We start from the raw sequence: 27,582 nt of genomic DNA on the forward strand, positions 1-27,582 counted from the left end.
TGATTGGTGGATTCTTTCAATTTCTATTTTGCCTTCTGCTTCTAGAATATCAGGGCAAATTTCCCTGACAATCTCTTGGAAGATGCTGTCTAAAACTCTTATTTTGGTCATGGTTTTCAGGTAGTCCATTGATTTTCAAATTATCTCTCCTGGATCTGTTTTCCAGGTCAGTTGTTTTTTCAAGGAGATATTTCATATTGTTTCCCCCCCCCTTTTTTTTAAATTTATTTGGATGTGCTTTACTGTGTCTTGGTTTCTCATAAAGTCACTAGCTTCCATTTGTTCAATCCTAGTTCTTAGGCAATTATTTTCATCAGACAGATTTTTTTATCTCCTTTTCCATTTGGCTTTTCAAGCTGTTGACTTTTTTTCTCATGGCTCTCCTGCATTGCCCTCATTTCTCTTTCCATTCTTTCCTCCACCTCTCTAAATCTTCCTTCTGTCTCTCCTACTTTCTCTTCAAAGTCCCTTTTGAGCACTTCCATGGCATGAGACCAATTCATGTTTTTCTTGGAAGCTTTGAATGTTGGGGCCCTGAGGTTGCTGTCCTCTTCTGAGGGTGCACCTTGTTCTTCCTTGTCACTAAAGAAACTTTCTATTGTTCTCAACTTTCTTTGCTTGCTCATCTTGCCATCTTTTACTTGACTTTTAACTCCCTCTTATAGTGGGGCCCTACTTCCAAGCTACACTGTCCCAAGCTTCAGAGGGTCCCAGGTGTTTTGGTTTGAGGGAGGGCAGGTTTTTCTCTTCCCTGGCCTGTTCTCTGGTCCGAAGATAACCTCAAGCCAACCTGCTAGTTAACCAGCCAGCAGAATGCTGAGGCGGTTCTTAGCTTTTATGAGCCTGTGCCCTTCCCCAACCTGGTCCTCCTGCTGCTCAATATTTCTTCCTAGTTCCCTGCTGGGGTGAGATAGCCGAATTCCTCCTCCAGTCCCATAGACACCCCCGTATTTTCCAACCCCCAGGCCAGCCATTCAGCCCTCTCATCTGATGGTAAGCTTAGTTCCAGAAGAAGTTGGTGCTGTAGTTGATTCGCAGGCTGGGGGTAAGTTTCTCTGGCACAGCATGTTTGGGGTCTATGTCAGCACGATCACAGGGTTGGACTCAGCTCACGGCCCAGTATGGACTCCTTTTATTTGGAAAATGATCTCAGCCTTCTTTTTGTGGGTTTTGCCACTCCAGGGCTTGTTTTATTGCTGTTTTGGGGGTAATTATGTCAGGAGCTCTGTGCATTTAATGTCTTTCCTCCACCCCCGAGACACTTGCTCCACCCCTGAGACCATCATTTCTAAAAGCACAATAGTATTCTATCGCCTCAGCCATTCCCCCAAGTGATGGGCATCACCTTAGTTTCTAGTTTTTTGTTAATACAAGAAGAGCTATTATAAATGTTTTTGTACTTATAGGTCCTTTGCCCCTTTCTTTAATCTTAGTACTGGTATTTCTTGGTCAAAGAGAATGCACAGTGTAATTGGTTCCAAATTATTTTCCAGAATGTCTGGACCAGTTCACAATTCCACTAACATTACATTAATGTTTTCCGACACACCCTCCAGTGATATTTTTCTTTTGTTTTGTCAAACTGATGGGTGAGAAGTGAATCATAAGTGACACTTAAATTTGTGTTTCTCTATTAGTGACTTAGAGCACTTTTTCATATGGTTATTGATAGCTTCGATTTCTTCCTCTGAAAATTGTTTATTCATATCCTTTGACCATTTATCAATAGAGTGGATTTTATGCTTAAAAATTTGAATCAGTTCCCTATCTTGTCTGAAAAAGCGTAATTCAACTTTTTCAGAGAAACTTGCTGCGAAGATTTTTTTTTTCATTTATCTACCTACAAATTTAGCAAAACTTTAAAATTTTATGTAACCAGACTGTTCCTTTTTACTTTCTATGATTCTCTTTATGTCTTGTTTGATCATGAATTCTTTTCCTAACCATTTCTTCCTTACTTCTTTAATTTGTTTAGGATGAAACCCTTTACTAAATCACATACCTATTTGGAGTTTATCTTGTTATTCAGTATGAGATGTTTGTCTATACCTAGTTTCTTCCAAACTGCTTTCTAGTTTTCCCAACAATTTTTGTTAAGTAGTTCTTACTTGCCCCAATAACTGGGATTGTTGGGTTTATTAAACTCTAGGCTATTGTGGTTATTTGCTTCTGTATATTGTTTACTTAATCTGTTCCACTGATCAATCTATTTCTTACCTAGTCCCATACTATTCTTTTTTTTTTTTTTTGGTGAGGCAATTGGGGTTAAGTGACTTGCCCAGGGTCACACAGCTAGTAAGTGTTAAGTGTCTGAGGCCGGATTTGAACCCAGGTATTCCTGACTCCAGGGCCGGTGCTCTATCCACTGCACCACCTAGCTGCCCCCTAGTCCCATACTATTCTGATGATTATTGCTTTGTAGTATAGGTTGAGATTTATTAATCCACAGCCCACTTCCTTTCTACTTTTTTATCATTTATTTTGAAATTAAAAAAAAATTTTTTAATTAAAAAAATTTTTTTTTTTATTTTTTAGTGAGGCAATTGGGGTTAAGTGACTTGCCCAGGGCCACACAGCTAGTACGTGTTAAGTGTCTGAGGCCAGATTTGAACTCAGGTACTCCTGACTAGAGGGCCAGTGCTCTATACACTGTGCCACCCAGCTGCCCCTATTTTGAAATGATTAACCTTGTGTTTCTCCATATGAATTTTATTGTTATTTTTTCTAGCTATATAGAGTAATCATTTGGTAATTTAGTTGTTATGGCATAAGTAGATTAATTTAGGAAGTACTGTCATTTTCATTATATTGGCTCACCCTACCCATGAACAATGAATATTTATTCAATTATTTAAATTTACCATTATTTTTGCAAAGAGTATTTTTGTAGCATATAGTTCCTGTGTATTTGACAGGTAGACACTCAAGTATTTTATACTTTGTTTCCTGTTTTAAAATGGACTATTTCTATCTCTTCCTGCTACATTTTGTTGGTAATATACAGAAATGCTGATAATTTATGTAGGTTTGTTTTATATTCTGTAAATATACTGAAGGAAGCAAAGAAGGAAATAAGCAATTAGTAAATGCCAGTGTGTGTCAGGCATTTTGCTAAGCACTTTGCAACTCTTTTCTCATTTGATTTTTTTTTTTTTGCAGGTGGGGAAATGAGGTGGATAGAGGCTAAGCAGCTTGTTCAAGGTCACATAGGTAGTAAGTGTCAGAGGACAAATTTGAACCTGGGTCTTCCTGATTCCAGGCCCAGTGTTCTATCCACTGTGCCAAGTAACCCATAGCATCATTTGGAAAAAGTGATAATTTTGTTCTTTCTTTGCCTGTGTTTATTCTAAAAAATTTTCATCTTATTACTATATGTAGCATTTCTATTTATATTCAATAGTATCAATGATAATGGACATGTTTACCCATGATCTTATTGCCTGTTTTATCCACATGACATAATGCTGACTCTTGGTTTTAGATAGATACTAAACATATTAAAGAAATCTCTTTTTATTCTTATGCATTTTAGTATTTTTAATAGAAATGGATGTTTTATCTTGTCAGAAGTTTTTATATCTCTTGATGTAAAATCAGAATTTTGCTCTTGTTTTTAATACAATCGTTTATATTTTTTGCTAATATTGAAACATCCTTGCATTTCTGGTCTAAGTTCAGCCTGCTGTAGTTTCCTTGCTAATATTTTATTTATAATTTGAGATACTATAGTCTAGAGTTTTTATTCTCAGTTTAGACTATTCCTGGTTTAGGTATCAGTACTATATTTGTACCACCCTGACCATGTGATATAATTTTTCCTGTCCTTCCTCTTGCTTCTCTTCATCCCACTCCTAGTGTATTCTTTTTCTCTTCCCTTTCCATTCTTCTTTTAAGGTTATCAAAGCACAACAAAACCACTAACAGCCCCTTTGTCTAATTAGACTTCCACAGTGCATGTCATCTACCATATTAGAATGTAAATAACTTGTTATTATTTAATCCCCTATGCTTGATTACTCACATTTACCTTTATATGTTTCTCTTGACTCCTATTTTGTATTTGAAGATTTTACTCATCTTTGGTATTTTTATCAGGTGTGCTTTATTCCATTAAAAAGTCCATTTTTCTCCCCTGTAGAATTATACTTGGTTTTCCTGGGTAAATTATTCTTTACCAGTCCTCTATCCTTTGCCTTCTGGAGTGTCATATTTTAAACTCGGCTTTTTCAAAGTGATAGCTGATAAATCTTGTGTGATTAGTCCTTGAATTTTTTCTTCTTGGTTTGCAGTATTATGTCTTTGACTTGGAAGCTTTGAATTTTGGCTATGTTGTTTCTGGGAATTTTCATTTGAGGGTTTCTTTCAGTTCATGATTGACGTGTTCTTTCTGTTTCCATTTTATTTTCTGGCTCTAAGAGATCTGGGAAGTTTTCTTTTATGGTATCTGTACACACACACACATATATATCTACATATATATATCTTCATCTCTTCATCTCTTCCATCAATTCTGTTGGAATTTGTGCTCAAGCTGTATTTTTCTCAGAAGCTTTGCTTGTAAATATTTTGGAGTCATTTTCTTCTTGGTTTGTATCTTGTGTCCTGCCTTGGGTATTGTGTCCTGCCACAATAATAAGTTTTTAATCATGCGATTCTTTTCCCCCCTCCTTCTTCCAACCTACTTCTTGAATTCAGAGATTTATTAAGGCTAGGCTTTGGAGGGTATGTCTGAGATACCCCTGTATCATAAGGTCCTGCTACTGCTTTTCTGAGGTATTGAGTGTTATGTTATTCCAAGATCTTAAGGAACGCATAGACTCGGGATCTGCAAGCTTCCAGTGCTCTCAAAGTGTTCAATCCAGGAAAAAGTCTAATTATTGTCTTCCTAGTGTGAGCTCTACAAGTTCCAAACCTTGGTTTGAGCAACCAAGGCTGACTGTTGCAGGACTCAGTCACTATGAGCCAGGTAGAAATTTTTGCTGGTTCAGAATTACAGAACTGCAGGCTTCCATTTGGTCTGAAATTCCTTCCCAATTTATTACTCTGCAGGCTTCAGACTTGGCTAGAGGCTGGAACTGAGACCATATTGATGCTGCTTGCTTCTGAATTTGCTCCTTGCTTAGTATACAGCCTACATAGGACCTCTTCTCAATACTGTAATGCCACTCCTGAGCACAGATTTTAGTCTGCCCTGGCACAGTAACATCCATTCCTGTATCAGGCACAAGATTTGTCTGTGCTGGATCTGGGACCTTACCTAACTGCATAACCTTGGACCTATTTCAATCCCTGTGATGAAATTCTTCATATGGTCATTCCTGTCCAGACTCTTCCCCCAGTGCCTGCGGACCTCTCTGTCTAGCTCTGTATGCCAATTTGAGCTAAAAAAAAAAAGGGCTCATTGAGGGTTTTTTCCTTAGATTTCCCAATTGGTACTCATTTTGATACAATTTCTGCATCTGTGTGGAAGAGCTTAGCTATACTTATTCCTGCTACTCCATTATTTTGGCTCTGCCCCTTTCTTTTTCCATTATTGGTTTCATCTACCAACTAACATGTGGAGTTTAATTTTCCACTTAAGGAAGTTGATATTATACCTTTTGTGTACCTTATATTTTTTTCCCACAGATACAGCCTCTGAGGCTGAATTATAACAAAATATGTATTGATTCTCTGCTGCTTGTGCTAATTTTTGCCCAACAATAAATACCAAGAAAACAGGGGTTCTCCTCCAGTCAGCACCACACCATCCATATATGGAACCATCATTTACAGCAAATGGAGAAATTTTGAATGCTGTGGATAAATTCACTTAATCATGGCAGTTTACTTTCCAGGGATGTACATATAGATAATGAAGTTTCCAGACTCAGTATTCGGGAGGCTCTGAAGAAAAGTGTGGGAGAGAAGAGGTATTAGGTCCAAACTGAAGGTCCATGAAGCCATTGTGCTGACTGCATTCTTGTTGGATACACTATACATTGACCTTGACATAAGTGTTGTCATTTTGGTCCTCTTCAACTATAAAAGACAACCAACCTGTTAATAATGTAATAACTTCTCTGGGGGTGTTTCCCTAATTTGTACCCCCATCCAAAGTTTGGGGTCCCCAGAGGAGTGGTTAACTACTTCTCCCCTCAGGGAATCTAGGGTTTGCTATTGATCTTGAGGTTCTGGTACTATTGATCCTGATCCTCCACCAATGTGTTTCCCTTTAACAGTCAACCAAGTTCTGTTATAAAGAGAGTTTACTATGAAAAGAAGGCAAAAATAATTGTTATAAAACATCCTTCCCAAATTGGGGGTACAATCTTCCATTGTATAAACAAGGTCTTTGTATAAATAACACATATCTAGTCCTAGAAATCCTTTTCTCTCTTTTAAATTAAAAAAATTATTTTTCATTTATGGAATAAAACAAGCATTTCCATAACATAGTACAATGAAAAAAGCCAATTGTACATGAAATTGCAAATTTACTATGCATAACTTGTTATTCCTTTCAAATATACAACAAAATAATCATGTAAATTTCTTTTTTTCTTCTCTCTCCCCCCAACATGGCTACCATTAGACCCAAATAGGTATTACATCTACAAAATTATTCTATACATGCTTCTTTTTATCAGTTCTTTCTCGGGATACAGATAGCATCATTCTTCATAATCCTTTGTAATCCATATAGTTCTTTTTTATATGTACAATCATATTAAACATAGTTCTGCATTATTCATGTTGTGAAAGAAGAATCAGAACAAAAGAGAAAAAAACACAAAAATGTTCTTATTATCTGTGGTCTGGTCAGTACTTCTAGACCTGACTTCCAGAAATAGCAGAGAGCCCTTCAATCTTCCCTCCCTCAGCCCTCTGCTGTTCTTTAGATGAAAGTTTGTGAGGTTAAAGTTCCTGAGGCTGTGGGGTAAAAGTTTCTGAAGTGAAATTTCTCGAGGCCTGAATGATGTGAAAGTTGAGGTGAAATTTCTTGTGCCCTAGTCAGTTTCCCTTAGGGCCTATTTGTTGATTCACTGGAGTCAGCCTGGAGCTGTTTACACCTCACTTAGCCAATCCTCTGCTCTGGAGTCTTCTCTGAGTAATCTCAAGATGTTTTATGACAACTATTGCTCTACCCCTTTACTTTTGCGGCTCTACTTTTATTTTGTGGTGATTTTCTGTCTGTTTGTGGAGGAAATCTGGAGATCCTGGAAATTTCTGACCTACTCTGCCATCTTCCCAGAATGCCTCTTAAAGGGATTCTTATGAGGTTCCACTTACATGTATGTATGTCTCTGCTAGGTTCTGAAGTCAGAGCATTTCCAGAGTATAATGCCAACTTTTCTTTGTTCCCTAAGGGGTCATTTTCCTTGAAGCTGTTCTTGACCTTGGGTACACTAAATTTAATTCAATAAACATCTAAGTGCCTCGTACGTGTCTGGCACTGTGCTAAGCTCTGAGGATGCAAATAAGAAAGAGTCCCTTACTTCAAGGAACTTACAGCCTAATGGGATAGTTCTTGGGATATGATGTTCCCTGGAGTCTAAACTAGGCAGAGCTGCTGATGGAAAATGGAGAGTGACATTTCTTGAGCATAATGCCAGCTTTTCTTTCTGCCATGAAGTATCATGTTCCTTGAAGCTGATGCTGACCTTGGGTGACTGTTTTTATGCATTTGTCCCTTCCACTGTCATGAGCCACGATTCTGTGGGCCAGTACTACTTATACAGTTCAGCTCTGATATTCAGTGGGATCTCTGATGAATGTCTAGATCTTCAAAACTCATTTGCCTAAGATCAAGACAGAATGAACAGAGACAGAACCAGCTATGTATTCACAACTGCTACTGTCAGGTGGGAAACAGCTGCCACCCATCCCTACCTGGATTTCACATAGTCTTTTCTTCTCATAGCCACAAAGGAAAATGATATACTCATTGTATACTCATTAAAGTTCTGGCTTAGCAACTCTGAGTCAACAGTTCTGAATTCTACATCCATTTAGAGAACTTTTCATTATCACATAGTACCAGCCATTCAGTCCCACATGACCAGAGACCAAATCCTCCCAAGCTTCCATTTCATCTTAGATTGAAACCCCATCAGGGAATATTTACACACACTTTAAGGACTGGTATCTTTAAGCCAGTCTTTCCCTTTTACACTAATTTTACAACAATTGGGGTTAAGTGACTTGCTCAGGGTCACACAGCAATAAGTGTCTGAGACTGAATTTGAACTCAGGCTGTCCAGGGCCGGTGCCCCTTGGGCAGCTAGGTGTTATAATGCATAGAGCACAGGCCCTGAAGTTCCAAGGACCTCAGTTCAAATCTGCTGTGTGACCCTGGGCAAGTCACTTAAGCCCAATTGCCTTAAAACATCTAGGGCCATCTCTAGTCCTCCTGATATATATATCTTGCCACTGGACCTAGATGGCTCTGGAGGAGAGAGTGAGGTTGATGATCTTGCACAGCCCTCCCTCACTTAAATCCAAGTCATGATATCACCCCAATGTCATGGTCCTCTTTGAGAATGATGGGCAAACAACAATTTTACAACAAAAGAAAATTTTAATAAGGATGCTTGTGAAGCAAAGTTAATTTGCCAAAATACTATGGTCAGGGGCAGCTACGTGGCTCAGTGGATAGAGCACCAGCCCTGGAGTCAGGAGTACCTGAGTTCAAATCCGGCCTCAGACACTTAACACTTACTAGCTGTGTGACCCTGGGCAAGTCACTTAACCCCAATTGCCTCACTAAAAAAAAAACCAAAAAAACAAAAAGACCCTAAAAAAACCCCAAAACAAAATACTATGGTCAGTCAACCAGTAGTATTAGCTAAAGGTTTTACAAGTTTAGGGTTGTCAGTGCAGGTTGTACGTTATTAAGCACTAGAAATGCAGGAGTAAAAGTTTACTTAGGTAGATTGTTCATGTTAATGAACCTAGGTATAATAGTAAGGTAAGAATGCATTTTTTCATCTGTGTGCCCGAGATAAAGTAAAAACCTTCAAGTATTAGAGCTATTAGTTTAGCACAGAAAATTTCTCTAGAACCTGGGATCTTAGAAGCAAAGAGAAGTCTAGGTCCAAGTTGGTTAGTGGTTGGTTGCCTGCTAAGGCAACTGATCAGTTATTCTCCTGATCAAGGCAATCTGACACTAGACAGATTAGGATTAATTTCATAATAGAAACAATTGTCTTTATGGTATAAATTCTTTTTTGGGTGGGGGATGGGGCAGTGAGGGTTAAGTGACTTGCCCAAGACAAATGTCTTTCTGAAAATAAAAAATGAAGAAGGAAAAAAACCTCATTCTTTCATTTACTAAAGTTTCTGCATTATATTAAAGACCAATTAGATGTTAAGAAAGTACCAACTCCAGAGAACAGCCTTAAAACACTCAATATTCTGAAAGCTTTTTGCTTAATTTTAAATCCTTTTTTTTTTTGCGGGGCAATGAGGGTTAAGTGACTTGCCCAGGGTCACACAGCTAGTAAGTGTCAAGTGTCTGAGGCTGGATTTGAACTCGGGTCCTCCTGAATCCAGGGCCGGTGCTTTACCCACTGTGTCACCTAGCTGCCCCCAAATCCTTACTTTTAACATAATGTTTTATTATTTTGAATATATTCAGTTAAACTTATTTTTATATCTTGTCTTTTTGTGTACTTTGTATGTGTATTAGTGTTATTTAACTATGATAAGAAGTGTGATAACAATGTGTATGTGTATCAGTATTAAAAAAGTAGTTTTTAAAGGTTTGACACTGATTGGAAAAGTTATTTAGTAATTTTGTTTAGTATTTTCTTAGGAGTGTAATATTAACAAATGTTTTATTTCTTAGATCACTGAATTAGCAGGTTATACTGCTCGAGTTTACAATATGTTTTGGGTCTTTGATGAAGTAAACAAAGGAATTTACAAGAGAACTGCTATTCAAGAAACTGAAAATCCAACCAGGATTGGAAATAAAATAGAATTATCTCTCAGGGACACCTTAGAAATAAAAGGTACTAAATTAAATTTTAAAATATTTCCTTATATTAAAAATACTTTATTATTTATCAAAACTGTTTCTTATAAGACTTGTGCCAGAGCCTTTAACCAGGCATAAAAAACATACCTTTCAAAAATGTGTAGCTGTTGAAATAGCAGATCCTTACTTAAATCAGCTATTATTTAATTTAATGTTAAAATTTCAAGAACTGTCTCTAGTAAAATATCTGTATTATTCTACTTTGACCAGTTTCAAAATTATCAGAGACATCTTTGTGAACAGAGATGTTTAAAATTTAAATTCATATTTCCTAGTGGCTTTTAGCACTAATATCATGATATTTTAACTTAAAGACATATGTTATGTTCTTGCATAGTTGTTCATTTGTTTTAGTTGTATCTGACTCTTCATGACCCCGTTTGGGATTTTCTTGGCAAAGATACTGGAGTTGTTTGCCATTTCCTTCTCCAGCTCATTTTATAGGTGAGGAAATTGAGGCAAACGGGATTAAGTGACTTTCCCAGTGTCATACAACTAATAAGTGTCTGAGGCCGGATTCAAACTGTGGAACATGAGTCTTCCTGATTTTAGGTCTAGCATTATCCACCGTGCTCCCTAGCTGCCTGTTTGTGCATAAGGATTGTATAATTAACTATTTCGTGGTTTTGCCCAAAGTGCATTTTTTGACTGTATACTTTTACATAATAATATCCATTTCAGTTGTTCAGTTTTCTTATTACTATATTTTTCTACTTGCATGATTAAAAAAACCTCTAATGTTACTCTTTTACATAGTATTGTTGTCCAGAAGAAAAACAACAGAAGAAAAAAAATTATAGGAAAAATAATAGAATTAATATGACAAATTCTCCTTAAAAAAGAATCCTATTAAATTTAAAATAAATTTTTTAAATGATAAACAACTTACTTGAGGATAATTTATATAACTTTATTTGCCAAAATATCAAAATCCGCACTTGACCTGGCTCTAGATATTGACCTTTGATATTTGCTTTTGTAATTTCAGGAATTGTTTTTACAATTAGCTGATTTTTATAATTAATACTGTGTATTATTATTCATATATCAAACTTGTTGATCAAAGTGATGCTTTTCAAATTTTTAATTTTCCTTAACTTATAGGAAAAGTTATTGATGTTGATCATGGAATTATTTGTGAAAATGTTCCTATTATAACACCAGCTGGAGAAGTGGTGGTTTCCAGGCTAAACTTCAAAGTAAGATCATATTCAAGAATCTTCTAACTTGCAATCACACTAGCACAAACCATCTCAGAATTCATATACCTTCTGTTACTTGTTTGAAGAACCATATGGAAAGGAGGGGAAATGAAGAAAGGTATTGGCTCAGTTATAGATAGGAGCAGATAAATGCAGTTTTTCCTTCTGAAAACAGCAAAAAGAGATATTTGATGTCCAATCCTATATTTTCAGATGGAAAGTCAAATCAGAAGACAGGAACAATAGGACATTTCCTTAAAAATGAGTATTTGAAAATAAAATGTAATTTATTGTATTTTTCCTGTGTTCATTACTCTAAAACACATGGCTAAAATATGCTAGTAATTTTCATTTACAAGTTTTATCCTAATATAATTATGACCATATTATATAACTAACAGTGGCTAATATCAGAAAAGACTAAACAGAAAATCACAAAGTTGAATTTGCTCTATAGTTCTTATAATCTTGTATTGATTGTGTTGAAATATTATCAATTTAATATTTTAGGTCTTCATTGTTAAAGCAAGTAAAAGTATTTGATAGATTGCTTTGAAATACTATAAAAGTACATGGAATTTTAGTGTTATAATAACATGACAAGTATTAATTACTTTAGTGAAGGCAGTTGAATTTAATTCAAACCCCCCCCCCCAAAAAAAGACTAGAATTGGCAACAGAAATGCAAACAACAAGGTTTTAAAATTCCTCATTTATCTGATAGTTATCTAATTTTAAAAAATAACCCAGAGTTACACAAATTTAAATTCTGAGTTTTCTCAGTAAAAAAAAATGTCAGACTTTACATTTACTAGCCGTGTGACCCTGGGCAAGTCACTTAACCCTTATTCCCCCCCCCCCCAAAAAAAAAGGTCAGAAAATTTCCCCTTAATTTTTGTTCCTTCCCTCTGAAATTACCTCAAAATGTTCCTGTATGTGTATTTATTCTATAAATGTCTTTTATGTAGATAGTTGTTTGTGTTTTTTCAGTAGACCATGAGAGCTAAGACTTGTTGTTTTTTTGTTTTGTTTTGTTTTGTTTTTTGTGTGTGAGGCAATTGGGATTAAGTGACTTGCCCAGGGTCACACAGCTAGTAAGTGTCAAGTGTCTGAGGCCAGATTTGAACTTAGGTCCTCCTGACTCCAGTGTCAGTGCTTTATTCACTGCGCCATTTAGCTGCCCCTGCTAAGACTTGTTTTTTGTCTTTCTTTGCATCCTCAATCCTTTGCACAGTACTTCATACACAGAATAGGTACTTAATAAATGCTAGCATACTGCTAGTTGACTGACTCTGTATTTATTGCAAAGAAGCTCATGGTGAGGGCTTTCAGCAAGGGCAGTAACTATATAGGAAATATTGACACCTACACATACAATTTGACTTCATTTTCTCCACTAAAATAACTAATGTTTACATAGCATTTAAGATTTGTATACAAATGTATATATACATATGACATGTCCTTTGAGCCTTAAAACAACCTTGTTCTACTATTTTTTATCTCTAAGGCTGAGAGAAATCATGTCTTGCTGCAGTCACACAGCAAGTGTGTGACACAAGATTTTAACATGTGTCTTTCAGGCTCCAAATCCAGTTCTCTGTCCATTATACTCTCTAGCTGCCTCTAGGTATTCTTTGTATGAGTACACAAACAAAAATTAAAGGTTGTATCCTTTTCCTTAAACACTTTTAACTCTGTGCTATGAAAATAAACTCTAGATTAGTTCTACTTTTTAAAAAATATGTAATCAGAATTTACTAAGAGCAATTATCATCAGAGACATGTAAATATGACTTTTTCTTAGAGAGAAAGCCAACCTCAACTAATAGAGTAAAAAGGACTATGGATGTGAGATCAGAGGACCTGGGTTTGAATGTTGCACTGGCAATTAGCTATTAGAGAGAGTATCAGAATCAAAGTCTAAAAGAGGGACTTGTGTTTAAGAATGTATTTGAAACTTTGTGTGGCCTTGGGAAAGTCACTTAAATGCTTGTCAGCCTCAATTTCCCTATTTGCAAAATCAAGATAATAGTATTACTTACCTCACTTTGTAAACCTCAAAGTGGGGCTGTGTGTATTATTTTATTATTCATATTACATGATCTTGGACAAATCAATTAATCTCTCTCACTTATTTTATTCACCTGTAAAATGAAGGGATCAGACCAAATAACCTCTAAAGTTGATACTGGATACAAAACCTGTGATGTTTTATGTTTCTTATTATATTTACAATTACCTAATATAGTGCCAAATAACTTGTGAATTAATGTACTTGAAAACTGGACACATTTGCCCAATATAACTATACTAAGTCCAATTGTCTAGAGACAGAAATACTGTAGGTTTATTCTTTGCATACTTTTTCATATTCTTTTCATATATAACATTCATTTTCACATGGTAAATTTTAAGAAGCCATTAGACCTCACTAGAAATACAAAGTTTCAGTAGTGCTCCCATTTCTTATTCTTTTTTTTTTTTTTTTTTTGCGGGGCAATCGGGGTTAAGTCACTTGCCCAGGGTCACACAGCAAGTGTCAAGTGTCTGAGGCCGGATTTGAACTCAGGTACTCCTGAATCCAGGGCCGGTGCTTTATCCACTGCGCCACCTAGCCACCCCCAATTCTTATTCTTTATAGGGTCTAATGATTTCAGGAAGTGGAATCTAATTCTTTATATGAGGCTGCAAAGATTTGTCCTATATTTAGTACTATATATGAAGCAACTAGATGTCACAATAGGTAGAGTGGTTGACCTGAAGTCAGATAGACCTGAGTGCAAATCTGGCCTCAAATATTACTAGCAATATAACCCTAGGCAAGTCATTTACCCTCTGTCAGCTTCAGTTTCCTCTGTAAAGTTTAAGGTTAAAATGAAATAATATTTTGAAGTGCTTTGAAAACAGCAAAATATATAAATATATATATATATCATCATCATCACTGTAGTACTATAACTTAAAAGTTGCTTTTTCTGCTTCAAAGGGAAGACTTCTCAATCTCTTAAAGAGCTATAGTCATTGATAAAAATGAATTGATTAAATTTTAATTTGAAAGCGAGCAGCTGTAGGGAATTACTAATAAATATGGTTTGAATAGTATGGGATTTCTTGTTAAGCACATGTAAACAGATATACAGACGTATACATATAATTCATAGTATTAAAAAGATTGCAGTTTATACTTTTCATAGTATTTTAGGTAAGAAGGAACATATCTTCTGATTAGATAGATAGTCTCGCAAGTTCAAGGTGTCTAGTTTGTTATATAAAGGCAAATCATTAATATGTGGATGAATATAGAGGAAACAGATAAATGGAGATTCAGCTGTGATGTAAGAAAATTTGAAGGTTTCTTGCCAGAGATAGTAGAGTGGTTTGGTGTTTCCTTTTCCAGCTCATTTTAGAGATGAGGAAACTGAGGCAAACAAGGTTAAGTGACTTGTCCAGGGTCACATATCTAATAAGTGTCTGAGGTCAGATTTAAACTCTGAAAGATATTTTCCTGACCCCAGGCCTGGCTGTATATCCACTGCACCAGCTAGCTTCCTTGCATATAGGGAGTAGATAGCGGAGAAATGTGAAACAGTAAGGTATTAACATCTGGAATTTGGAAAGTCTCTTTCAGAAGTTGGGATTTTAATTGTCTTGAAGGAAGACAGAGACCAAGAGGTATAGGTGAAGGGGTAGAGAATTCTAGGGACAGATTGTGAAAAAGTACAGTTAGGGGAGATCTCCCAAGTCCCAATTCCTTTGCCTTGTACTGAGAAAATTGAAATAACTGTTTATTGGCATTCATGTGAAAGACATCAATCAATATATTTTAAAATACAATTTATATTTATTTGTACATATAAAATTTACATTTATCTATTTAAATGTTATATGTAATATATTTACATATAAAAACATAATATAAAAATATAAAATTTTCATAAATATTTAATAAGTTTTTATTTTTATAATAAACATATTAATTTAAAGTTCTGAGTTTCAAATTTTATCCCTCCTTCCCTCTCTCTCCTCACCTCTCCCTGAAGTCATCAACAATCAGATATAGATTATACACGTACAGTTATGTAACACATTACCATATTAATAAATTTTATAAGAATACTTGAATCAAAGGGAAAAAAGAAAGTAGAAAAATAGAATGCTGTGTTCAATTCAGTATCAGTTCTTTCTTTGGAGGTGGATAGTATGTTTCATCAGTAGTCCTTTGGGGTTGTCTTGGATCATTGTATTGTTGAGAATAGTTAAATCATTCACAGTTCTTCATCAAACAATATTGCTGTCCCTGTGTACAATGTTCTCTTGGTTCTGCTCACTTCACTATACATCAGTTCATACAAGTCTTCCCAGGCCTTTCTGAAATCATCCTGCTTGTCATTTCTTATACAACAATAATATTCCATCACCATCATATTCCATAGCTTGTTTAGCTGTTCAATCAATGCCCCATTCAAAGGGGATTCCTTTGATTTTCAATTCTTAGCCACCACAAAAAAAGCAGCTATAAATATTTTTGTATAAATAAGTCTTTTTTTTGGAGGGGGCAAGTATCTTTGGGATATAAACCTAATAGTGGTATTGCTAGATCAAAGGGTATGCACAGTTTAATAGCCCTTTGGGCATAGTTTCCAAATGTTCTTCAGAATGGTTGGATCCATTCACAACACCACCAACAGTGGATTAGCATCCCAGTAAAACTGTTTTTAACCAGACTGGCAGCATGGTATGGTGAATTTCAGAGCCAATTTATGAGTCTGGAAGACATATATGTTAAAGTCCTGCTTCTAACTACCCTGAACAAGTTACTTAACCTCTTGGTATCCCAAAACATCTTAATTTGTTGATCTGCATTTCTGGATAGAATTTACTCTCCAGGATATATACCAATGAAATAAGTCCAATAAAAATACTAGGACCTTATTTTTTAATACTTTAAAATTATTTTCTAGATAATTATCTTTCATATATACAATCCATCTCATATTTGAAAGGAGTATACTTATTAAGTACTTTGAATTTTGGTGAGCTAGAATCAGGACTTATTTTTATTTTTATCATTTTCTTTGTAATTTTTTAAAGTTCTTTGACCCCAAGAACCTAGTGGGAGACCTAATTTAATATTATTGGCCATGAAAAATTCTTTCCTTTGTTTCATGGTACATATTTTGTGTGCCAGCACTTAGCCCAGTGCCTGGCACATGCATTTAATAGTATGCATTTAATAATTGTTCTTTGATTATTTGATCATGGCTTTCCAGGATTATTATGTACATACAGATAGAATGTCTTAGCCCAATACCTTGCATGGAAGTGGAAGAGATCTTCGAGGCCAACTAGTCCAACCCATACCTGAACAAAAGAATACTCTTTCTGACAAGTCATCAATCAAGCCTTTGCTTCTAGGGGAACTCATTATGTTCCAAGGCAGTCCATTCCGCTTGAGTACTGCTCAAAGTTTTTCCTTCTTTCAAACCTAAATTTTTCTCTTTGCAACTTCCACCAATTAGTACCAGACCATATGGTTCTAAATATTTTTGAATGAATAACATGCTTGACACTGCACTAAATGTTTCAAAAGAAATACTTATTTAGAAATTTCCTAATATACTCAAGGCTTAAAAATGGCCGTTTATCATTTTCAATTATTTTAGGTACAAGAAGGAATGCATCTTCTGATAACTGGTCCTAATGGTTGTGGGAAAAGTTCTCTCTTCAGGATTTTAAGTGGCCTATGGCCTGTGTATGAAGGAGTCCTCTATAAACCCCCACCTCAGAATATGTTCTATATTCCACAAAGGTAAGTACTTCTTTTTAGTCCACAAAGAGTTTAAATATTTCTTGTTTTGTTTTTTTTTTTAAAGTGAGGCAATTGGTGTTAAGTGACTTGCCCAGGGTCACACAGCTAGTAAGTGTTAAGTGTCTGAGGCCGAATTTGAACTCAGGTCCTCCTGAATCCAGGGCCGGTGCTCTATCCACTGCGCCACCTAGCTGCCCCAAATATTTCTTGTTAAAATCAAATAGGAGCTATTTTTTATTTCCCTTTGATCTCTTTTACCTAAGCAGTTTTAAATGACTACTTGAGCAAATGGTGAGGAAATGAATAGAATTTAAATAACTCAATGACTATTTTGATTAAAATTGTATCTGATCCAATCACATGGCTTTTCTTTCTCATGTATCTCTAGATTATAGAGAATTACTTAAAAACACAAGTTATTGATCTCATGGCAGGGCAGTATTCTAAAAGAAAGATTGCCTAAAGAAAAATGGTGAATCTATTGTCTTATCGTTGATTTTAAAGTAGTCTCAGATATCTGAATAAAATTACTGGCCATTTAGTGTTGATTCTTTTTGGCCATATAAGCTCCTAGAATATTGCTAGTCTGCCTTGATGGAGGGAACATCCATACAACTGAAATCACTGAACTGCATGATATAATTTAAATGGCCTGATCTTACTACAAAGTTTTTCTTCTTGTGAGTAAGTATCCCCTGAACTTAACATGGTTTAGGCAGTATGGTTTAGCATATAGTAGGTAATTAATAAATACTTGTTAATTGATTTCTTTCATTAAAATCATACTAGCTCTTGGTTTTTAAATAGATTTGTGGTGGTTTTGCATGTTTGAAGGCTGTTTGGATTTTCATATGTAAATACAGTCATGTAATTTTCATTTTTGTTATTAATATTTTCTATTGTTTTTATGGGCAGCTAGGTGGTACAATAGATAGAGTGCTGGGCCTAGAATCAGGAAAATTTTTCTTCCCCAGTTCAAATCTGGTCTCAGACACTTCCTAGCTGTATGACCCTGGGCAAGTCACTTAACCATGCTTGCCTGAGTTTCCTCATCTGTAAAATGAGCTGGAGAAGGAAATGGCAAACCACTGTCTTTTCCAAGAAAACCCTAAATGGGATCATGAAGAGTTAGGCACAACTGAAATGACTGAACAACAACAATAATTATTTTTATTTTCCTGATTTAGAACCATCATTGAATTCATGGCATAAATCTAACTCAATCATGGTGAATAATCTTTTGAATATATTGTTGTAGCCTCTTTGCTCATATTTTTACATTCACTAGTAAGTATGTACTATAGACTTAATGTCTCAACATCCATTTTCTCTGTAAAATATGAATATTAATAACACCCACCACACAACAGTTGGGAAGATCAAAGATACAATGGACCTCATTTATTCCTATGGTTTTGTGAAGATCAAATGAAATGTATTTTGCTCTTGAAAGGTATTTTTCAAACAAGCTGTAAGTATTACATAAATGTTACTTATGATTGTTATGAAGAATATTGAAATAATTTCCATGGTAGGAATGAGTAAAAGTAATGTGAGAAAAAGAATCCAGTGGGTATTCTCTATCCTCACCATCTGGAAACTTTATGTGAGAAGAAAAGACAGGTTGCAAGTGGCAGGTAGAAAGAAAGAAGGTATTCTATTATACATAGATTACAAAAATACTACATGCTTCTTGATCCTTTAAAAGATATGATGGAAATCAGGAGCAGTACTATGTCATGTGGACTCATTTGCTTCTCCTGTCCTCTCAGTGCTGTGCATTTTAAGCCACCCCTAAGAAATTTGGAGAAGAGTGCTCTATTCTCTCATTAAAGCTGTGATAGATGTCTGAGGTGACATGACAAATAGAAAGAAGAAGAAAGAAAATAATGCTAAGGTTTTGGGGGCAGGAAAAAGCCATATCACAGTATAATATAAGCACAATATAGACAATACTGTTTTAAAATAGTGTCATTTTCCTTTCCATTCAATTCCATTAAAGTACTTTGGAAAAGCTTCTAGTTATGATGTATTGGCAAAAGATTATATTCCAGAAAAACTTTTTCTTAGATAAAACCCACAAAATATGACAAGTGAAATAACTTGGTTTTAGGTTTTATGTATTTTCATTATGATATCATGGAAGAAAGAAGCTTAAAGTGTATGGTCTTCTAAAAAACCACAGCTTTGGCCTTAACTCTAATGAAATAAGTAAGATCTTTCCAGAAAATGAAAATGTGAAATCCATCATTTTCGCTTAGGAAAATGCAAATGTTATTTATTAATTTATTTTTTTGCAGGGCAGCGAGGATTAAGTGACTTGCCCAGGGTTACACAACTATTAAGTGTCAGGTGTCTGAGACCAGATTTGAACTCAGGTCCTCCTGTATCCAGGGCTGGTGCTTTATCCACTGTGCCACCTAGCTGCCCCTGTAAATGTTAATTAATAAGAAGGCTATTTCTAACCAAACAAAATATCTCCAATAATTACTTTTTTTTTTTTTGCGGGGCAATGAGGGTTAAGTGACTTGCCCAGGGTCACACAGCTAGTAAGTTTCAAGTGTCTGAGGCCAGATTTGAACTCAGGTCCTCCTGAATCCAGGGCTGGTGCTCTATCCACTGTGCCACCTAGCTGCCCCCAATAATTGCTTTTAAAACTACCCAAAATGTAATTGTATATGTTCTGCCATCTTTAAAAAATTTTATATACATTTTCCTTACCAAAAATTCGGTATTTGGGGTAAACATAGTATTCAAAATTGAGCATGTTTTTTAGTAGACTGTCCGGTATCAGCTGTGTGATGTGGCATCTCCCCCAACTGAGATGAGTTGAGCTGCATTTGTAGAGGCATAGCTTCCAGAAATATGAAAATGATAATTGCTTGATATACTGCATTCATATTCTGGAGGGCTGTTTTCAGTTCTGGGCATCACAATTTAAGAAGGACATTATCAGGCCATAGAAAATCCAGAAGTCAATCAGGCTGGGGGAGAGTCTCAAGTTCATGTCATGGGAATTGACATTTTTTAGCCTAAGGAAGAGAAAATTTGGGGAATGTGGGAAGAGGGGCAGCAGATGTTATGACTATTTTCAAGCATGTTAGGGGCCAGACTTGTTCTGTTTAGCTCAAGAAGGTTCATGAGCCATATCCCCATTATAGAAGTAAGAACCAGAGATAATAAGTGATGTTCCTAAGGTCATTTAGTTAGTATGTTGGTAACTAGAATTCATATCTCCAGACTTCTAGTCCAAACTCTTTTTATATATAATTGCTTCCCTATATCACCTCATACCCTTCCAGGCATAATGCACACAAATTACATTTGAAATAGGTAACAAAATTAAATTGGGGCATAGGAATTAAATGGAATTTTATTGTTATGTAAGAAATGATAAAATGTATAAATGCAGAGAAACTTAGTTAACAAATCAATCAGCAAGCATTTATTAAGCACCTATTGTATGCCTAGGAAAACATATGATTGATATATAGTGAAGTGAGCAGAGCCTGGAAAATAGGTGTTTGCTTTTTTAAATTTTGTTTTTCTTTTTTCTTTTTAAAAATTTAATAAACACTTATTTAAAGTTTTGAGTTCCAAATTCTATCCCTTCTTCTCTCCTTCCCCTCCCCCTTCCCTGAGGTAGCAAGCAATCAGATATAGGTTATACATGTGTAATTATGTAAAATATTACCATATTAGTCATTTTGCATAAGAAAACTCAAAAGAAAAAAGTGAAAAATAGCATGCTTCAGTCTGTGTTCAATCAATATCAGTTCTTTCTTTGGAAGTGGATAGTATACTTCATTATTAGTCCCTTGGGATTGTCATTGAATATTGCTGAGAATAGTTAAGTCATTCACAGTTCTTCATTGAACAGTATTGCTGTTATTGTGTACAGTGTTCTGGTTCTACTCGCTTCACTGTATATTACTTCATATAAGTTTTTCCATGCCTTTCTGAAATCATTCTGCTTGTCATTCCTTATAGCACAACAATATTCCATTGCAATCATATACCATAACTTATTTAACCATTCCCCAATCAACAGACATTCCTTTGATTTCTGATTCTTAGCCACCACAAAAAAAGTTGCTATACATATTTTTATACAAGTAGGTCTTTTTCTCTTTTTGGTGGATGTCTTTAGGATATAAACCTAGCAGTATGCACAGTTTGATAGCCCTTTGGGTGTAGTTCCCAATTGCTCTCCAGAATGGAGAGAATGGATCTGTTCACAACACCAACAGTGAATTAGTGTCCCAGTTTTCCCATATTCCCTCCAACATCCAACATATTAATTTTTTGTTATATTTGTTATGACGATAGGTGTGAGGTGGTAGCTTAGAGTTGTTTTTCTCTGATCAATAGTGATTTACAGCATTCTTTCATATGACTATAGATAGCTTTGATTTCTTTGTCTGAAAACTACCTGTTCATATCATCTGACTTTATCAGTTGGGGAATGACTTGTATTTTTATAAATTTGACTCATTTCTCTATACATTTGAGAAATGAAGCCTTTATCAGTCAGATTCTAGTCCTAAGGTGTAGGGGTGATGCTTTAAGTTTCAGGTTTTTCATACTGTTTTCTAAGCACTCTTTGAGGAGGGACTTGGGGCAGTCCTCTCTGATCCTGAGCCACAACCCTAAGTTGTGCTGTCATTGCAAATGCTCTTGCTCCTTCTATTCCCTCCTATTACTGCAAACTTCAGTTCTCCCCTCTGCCCTGGAACCAAAACCAGGGTTTCTGCTTTCCTGCAAGTTCCCACAGCCAAAATGTTACCTGCCCCTCTGCTACAGCACTCACTAAGCATGAGTTTGTGCCTCTTCATTCACAGCCACAGCTTGGGACCACATCTGGTCAGTACAATTTGGAATGGTGTTCTGGGACAGCAGAGGGTTCTTCAATCTTTCCCTACTTAGCTATCTGACTCCCACACTGTCCCTGAGGGGAAAGTTCCTGAAGCCTGAGGTTCCTGCTCCACACATCTGCCCCCAAGGCTTGTTTGTTGATTTAGTGGAGTTTGCTTGGAGGTACTTACACTTCACTTGGACCAAACCTTCTCCCCTAAAGGTCAGATCTTTCCTGAGGTCCTCCCAGTTGTTTTTGGGAGACAACTGCTTTACCCCAACTTTTAATTATTTCTGCCACTTAAAGTTCACTTTGAGGTGATGTCTTGTTTGTAGGAGAAATTTTGAGAGCCTGATATTTTCTGTCTTATTCCACCATCTTCCCAGAATCCTCTCAGTGCCTTAATTCTTTTTTGGGGGGGAGGGGGAATGAGGCAATTGGGGTTAAGTGACTTGCCCAGGGTCACACAGCTAGTAAGTGTCAAGTGTCTGAGGCCGGATTTGAACTCAGGTACTCCTGAATCCAGGGCCGGTGCTCTATCCACTGCGCCACCTAGCTGCCTCAACAGTGTCTTAATTCTTAATGTGCATAGACTTATCTGATGGCATGATTAGATTCAAAGATTTACATTTATATGACTTGTTAGTAGCTGGATTTTATACACATCTACATGTGTATATATGTATATGTATGTATATATTTACATGCATATGTATATGTAATATTCTATTGCTATCTTTCAGTTACTACCAGCAAAGCAGTACTTATTGTGTCTAAACTTAACACATCATCAAAGATTTTCTTTCTTATGTTAATCTTAGTTATTCAGTCTTTTTTTTTTCAGTGTGTTCCTTTGTGACCCCATTTGAAGTTTCCTTGGCAAAGATAATAGAGTGGTTTGCCATTTCCTTCTCCAGATAATTTTACAGATGAGGAAACTGAGGCAAACAGGGTTAAATGACTTGCCTAAGGTCACACAACTAGTAAGTATCTGAGGCCCAATTTGAACTCATGAAGATGAGTCTCTCTGACTCAAGACCTAGCTCTTATTTGCCTTATGCTAATTTTACATTTTATGAAATTTGTCTCTATATAAACCATTACTTCTCCTTTTTTATGTTCTTTTATCCAAGCAAAGCAGCTCAGTATCTAGACCAAGTCAGAGTAATTTCTTTTTAACATATTTAGGAAACTAAATGTGTAAGAAGGAGCTGAACAGTTTGATTTGATAACTTTTGTTTTTGCACAATAGAATTTTATTTCTTTTTTACATATTTTCAACTCCATTCTTACATAATTTAAAATTCAAAAACTTGGTTGTAGCAAATATACACAATATAGGAATATGAAAAAAAGTACTGACAACTTTTAAACCACATAAGCTTTCTTTCTGTCATTTTTTTAGTGTCATTTTCCTTTATTTCACAAAGGTTATAAATTCCTGAGAAGAGTTAATTTCATTCAGATTATTCCAGAATTCCAGAGCATATGAACACTCACGATACATGCCACCACAGTACACTTTCTTTCTCTTTGTGCCTCATATTGAAACAAAAGAAAACAGGAGAGAATTTTTTAAAAGTATATAACCTTGGACCCAAAACTTATTGGTAAGGGACTTTCTTATTGGTGGAGATCAATCCCCCTTGCCTGCACATCAGGGTGGGGTGGAGTTGAGGACAACTGGAGAGAGGAAAGTTTTAGCCTTCTTCAGGCTTTCTTTGAGTCTTCTTCTGGCTCTTCAGTCTTCTTCCAGTTTTCTTTGCATCACTTCTAGTGCTTCTGTTTTCCTGCTTTGAGAAGATAGAAAAGGCAAACCTCACTTCAGGTTGCTGAAGGAAAAAACTCTGGGAAGAAACTGGCATGAAAGGAGCTAGTGATCCCTGTCATGTCCTTGTTCCCAGCTTGCTACACTAGACTTCAAGGAACTTCTTGGGTGAGATCTCTCTTGGTTGAACTGAGTTACCTTGCTTCCAGTGGGAGAGCTCTTTCACTCTGTATTATCTGGTATATTCATATTTTCTCTGAATTCTGTTTTGTTTCTAATTTGTATAAATGGATTTCTTTGCTAAGTGCAATATGTATTCATTTTGGAAGTGGCATTTGGTGGGAAGGAAGTCAAGTTAAGAAGTGTTTTTATTTCCAGCCATGTGTGACCAGCCAACCTGTTACTGCTTTAATAAATCTTTGGAAATTTTTTTTTAATTAAAGGAGTTTAATTACTATCTTATGAATGTCAAGAACATAATAAGATTAATTAATTGTTTAGCAAGATTTAAAATGAAAGTTGGGAGTTGATCGTTGCACTATTAACTAGGTACAAATTTTAAATGGTTCCCAATTTTATTTTTATTTTTAAAGTTAAAATTTATAAACTATAGCTTTATCTTCCAAAGATACAATATTAAATGAGTATGATTAGTAATTTAAAAGTACTGTAATATTTAGCTATACTTTTATTATAGTATCTGATCCATATTAGATTTTAGGTTTTCAGTAGAGAAAGTAGAAATAATACTTGGTGGGGGTTATAATTCTAAACAAAGAATGGAGCTATTTCTCTCATCCCCTGTAATTAATATAGGACAAGCTCCCCGTAAAGCTGTATGTAAACAAATAATATTTAGATATGGTAATTGATCTACTTGAACTATTTAGATGATCTAAATAGGCCTATGTGTCTAGGAAGAAAATATTAGTAAAGGATATTTTAAACATAGTTCAATTTCTTGTCTGTTTGGTAGAATTAGAGAAGTTGAAACTAGCCTGTAAAATTAAATTCAACGTCCTTCAACTGGACAGTGTCATAAACAACTGAATCTTATTCTTAATTAATTGTAATTTAAATTTTTTTCTTGTTTTCTTAAGTGAATCCAACATCAACCTATGTTTCCTTTGTGAATATTGATAGTAAACTTTCCAGAGAATTTTGGCTATGACTTTACCAACATAATATAATTTTGGTGTTTTTAGTTAGTATAACTGTTACTCACTACATTTTATTAAAATTTACTTTGTCCCATTTGTGCAATAAGGTTAAGCTCATTCCTTAGCTCCTTCTTCCATTTCTCTAATTTTCTTAATCTCCTCCCTCTTCCTTTCTTTTTCTTTCCACTCTCTTACTAAACCTACCCATTGTACCTATACTCTTAATTCTGTCCCTTCACAAAACCAAATTACTCATATAAAAAACAAGAAAGGATAATTTACAAAAAGGAGGATAAAATAAAATAGCTGTCTGAAATTATTTTGCTCATATATGTCAATAAAACTGATAATTGAGATGAAATAAATGAATACTTATGAAAACATAAAACACTTAGATCTTGTTCCATTGAACACGAAATCAATTATTTAAATAAATCAATATAAAAAAAGAAATTGAACAAGATACAAATGAACTTCCAATGAAAAAACCTCCAGTACTAGATGGATTTACAAGTGAATTCCACCGAAAATTCAAACAATGAATTGCAATATTTTATGAACTACTTAAATAAAATGGGAAGAGATCCTCCAAGACCAAATATGGTCCTGGTATCTAAACCAGGGAGAGACAAAACAGAATAACAATACTATAGTTTTTACCCCTAATGAATATTGATACAACAGTATTAAATAAAGCATTAGCAAATAGACTGAGACAACAAATTTTAAAGATTATATATACATTATCACCAAGTTGGATTTACACTAGGAACTCAAGATTAGTTAAAAATGAGGAAAACTATAAACCTTATGGGCCATTAAAGCCGCATAATTATAAGAAAGATATTGGCTTATTGAAATTCAACACCAGCTTCTATTTTTTAAAAAATTATGGGGGCAGATAGGTGGTGCAGTGGATAAAGCACTGGCCCTGGATTCAGGAGGACCTGAGTTCAAATCTGGCCTCAGACACTTGACACCTACTAGCTGTGTGACCCTGGGCAAGTCACTTAGCCCTCATTGTCCCACCCACCCCCAAATAAAAAATTGGGGGCGGCTAGGTGGCGCAGTGGATAGAGCACCGGCCCTGGATTCAGGACTCCCTGAGTTCAAATCCGGCCTCAGACACTTAACACTTACTAGCTGTGTGACCCTGGGCAAGTCACTTAACCCCAATTGCCTCACTAAAAAAAAAAAAAAATTATGGGGCAGCTAGATGGCGCAGTGGATAGAGCACTGATTCAGATTCAGGAGTACCTGAGTTCAAATCTGGCCTCAGACACTTAACACTTACTAGCTGTGTGACCCTGGGCAAGTCACTTAACCCCAATTGCCTTACTAAAAAACAAACAAACAAACAAAAACATTAACATGAGGAAGTATAAATGGACTTTTCCTTAACATGGTAATCAGTATTTATCAAAAAACAAGCTATTTCATTTATTTCAGAGATTAAGCAAGAATATCCTCTCACATCTCTTCGATAATTGTGCTCCATCAAATATCCCCTATATCATGAACCTTCTACCTTTTTTCTTAGCCAGCAAACATGATCAAGTCTCCTATATCCTCAAAAAATAAACCTCCAATGACTTCAATTCCCTTCCACAAGACACCTAATCTCTTTCCTCCCCTTCAGTGCTAGACTTCTACAAATAGTTTATATTCATAACTTTCACTTCATTTCCATTCATTTCTTCATTGCAGTCTAGCCTCTATTTTTTCTTTAGAAATAACTCTCTCGGGGCGGCTAGGTGGCACAGTGGATAAAGCACCGGCCCTGGAGTCAGGAGTACATGAGTTCAAATCCGGCCTCAGACACTTAACACTTACTAGCTGTGTGACCCTGGGCAAGTCACTTAACCTCAATTGCCTCACTAAAAAAAGAAATAACTCTTTCCAAGTTCACTAAAGACATTCTTATCTCTAAATATAATGGCATTTTCCTGTTCTCATCTTCCTTGAGTTCTTAGCAATCTTTGATGCTATTGATCTTTTTCTCTTCTGTTGACTTCTATGACCACACTCTGTTTGCCACACTATTCTTTCCTTTTAGGTCTCCTTTGTTGCCTCTCTATCCTGGCTTCATCTTTGCATTTCTCTTCTCTTTCTTTTTCAGTGATCCCATTTATTCCTATTACTTCACTTGTTATTTCCATGAAGAAAACTTTTATATTTATATTATCAAAAATGCCACCCCAGAACTCTTGCCCTATAATTACCTATTGACTGTCTCTATCTGTATGTTCTTAAACTCAACATATTAAAAATTCAGCTTGTTAACTTCTCGCTCCCACTATTTTCCCCTAATTTATCTCTTTTCTGGTAATGGCACCACCATCCTATCAAAAATCCAGGCTCATAACTGCAGTTACCTTTAGCTGTTCTATCTCAGTCACTACCACGACTACCACCATATATCCATTCAATTGCTCAGTTTTGTCAGTCCTACCACAATAGCCTTCTTGCCCCATAACCTATATTTTCATTCACCATTTTATCCCTCACATTACTTCTCAAGTAATCGTATAAATTTACTACTTTTATCACATTACTTTACTCAGAGATATGACTCAAATGGGTGCCTCCCTAGCATCTACTAAATAAAGTATGTAATCCTGATCATGATTCTCACAGCTTTTCACAATTTGGTTTCAGTATACCTTTCTAATCACTATTTTCCTTTGCATACTCTAAATTTTTAACCAAACTAATCTATGTACTGGTCCCCTGTTTTTGGCCTGCTCTCCCACATATCCATGAC

General features: G+C 35.6%; 1 protein-coding gene across 4 annotated transcripts in view; it reads left to right on the plus strand.

Moving 5' to 3' along the window:
• Positions 1-27,582, plus strand: part of ABCD2 (ATP binding cassette subfamily D member 2) — a 121,529-nt gene that overhangs the window by 16,315 nt on the left and 77,632 nt on the right. For 3 of the 4 annotated variants that reach the window (XM_043964933.1, XM_043964934.1, XM_043964936.1), the window contains exons 4-6: positions 9,830-9,995; positions 11,126-11,220; positions 16,890-17,035. In XM_043964933.1, the coding sequence (XP_043820868.1) occupies positions 9,830-9,995; positions 11,126-11,220; positions 16,890-17,035 (407 nt within the window). The remainder of the gene's footprint in view (positions 1-9,829; positions 9,996-11,125; positions 11,221-16,889; positions 17,036-27,582) is intronic. The other variant, XM_043964935.1, reaches the window with a different exon arrangement.

Source organism: Dromiciops gliroides, chromosome 5 (genome assembly GCF_019393635.1).
Source record: "Dromiciops gliroides isolate mDroGli1 chromosome 5, mDroGli1.pri, whole genome shotgun sequence".
NCBI classification, from domain to species: domain Eukaryota; kingdom Metazoa; phylum Chordata; class Mammalia; order Microbiotheria; family Microbiotheriidae; genus Dromiciops; species Dromiciops gliroides.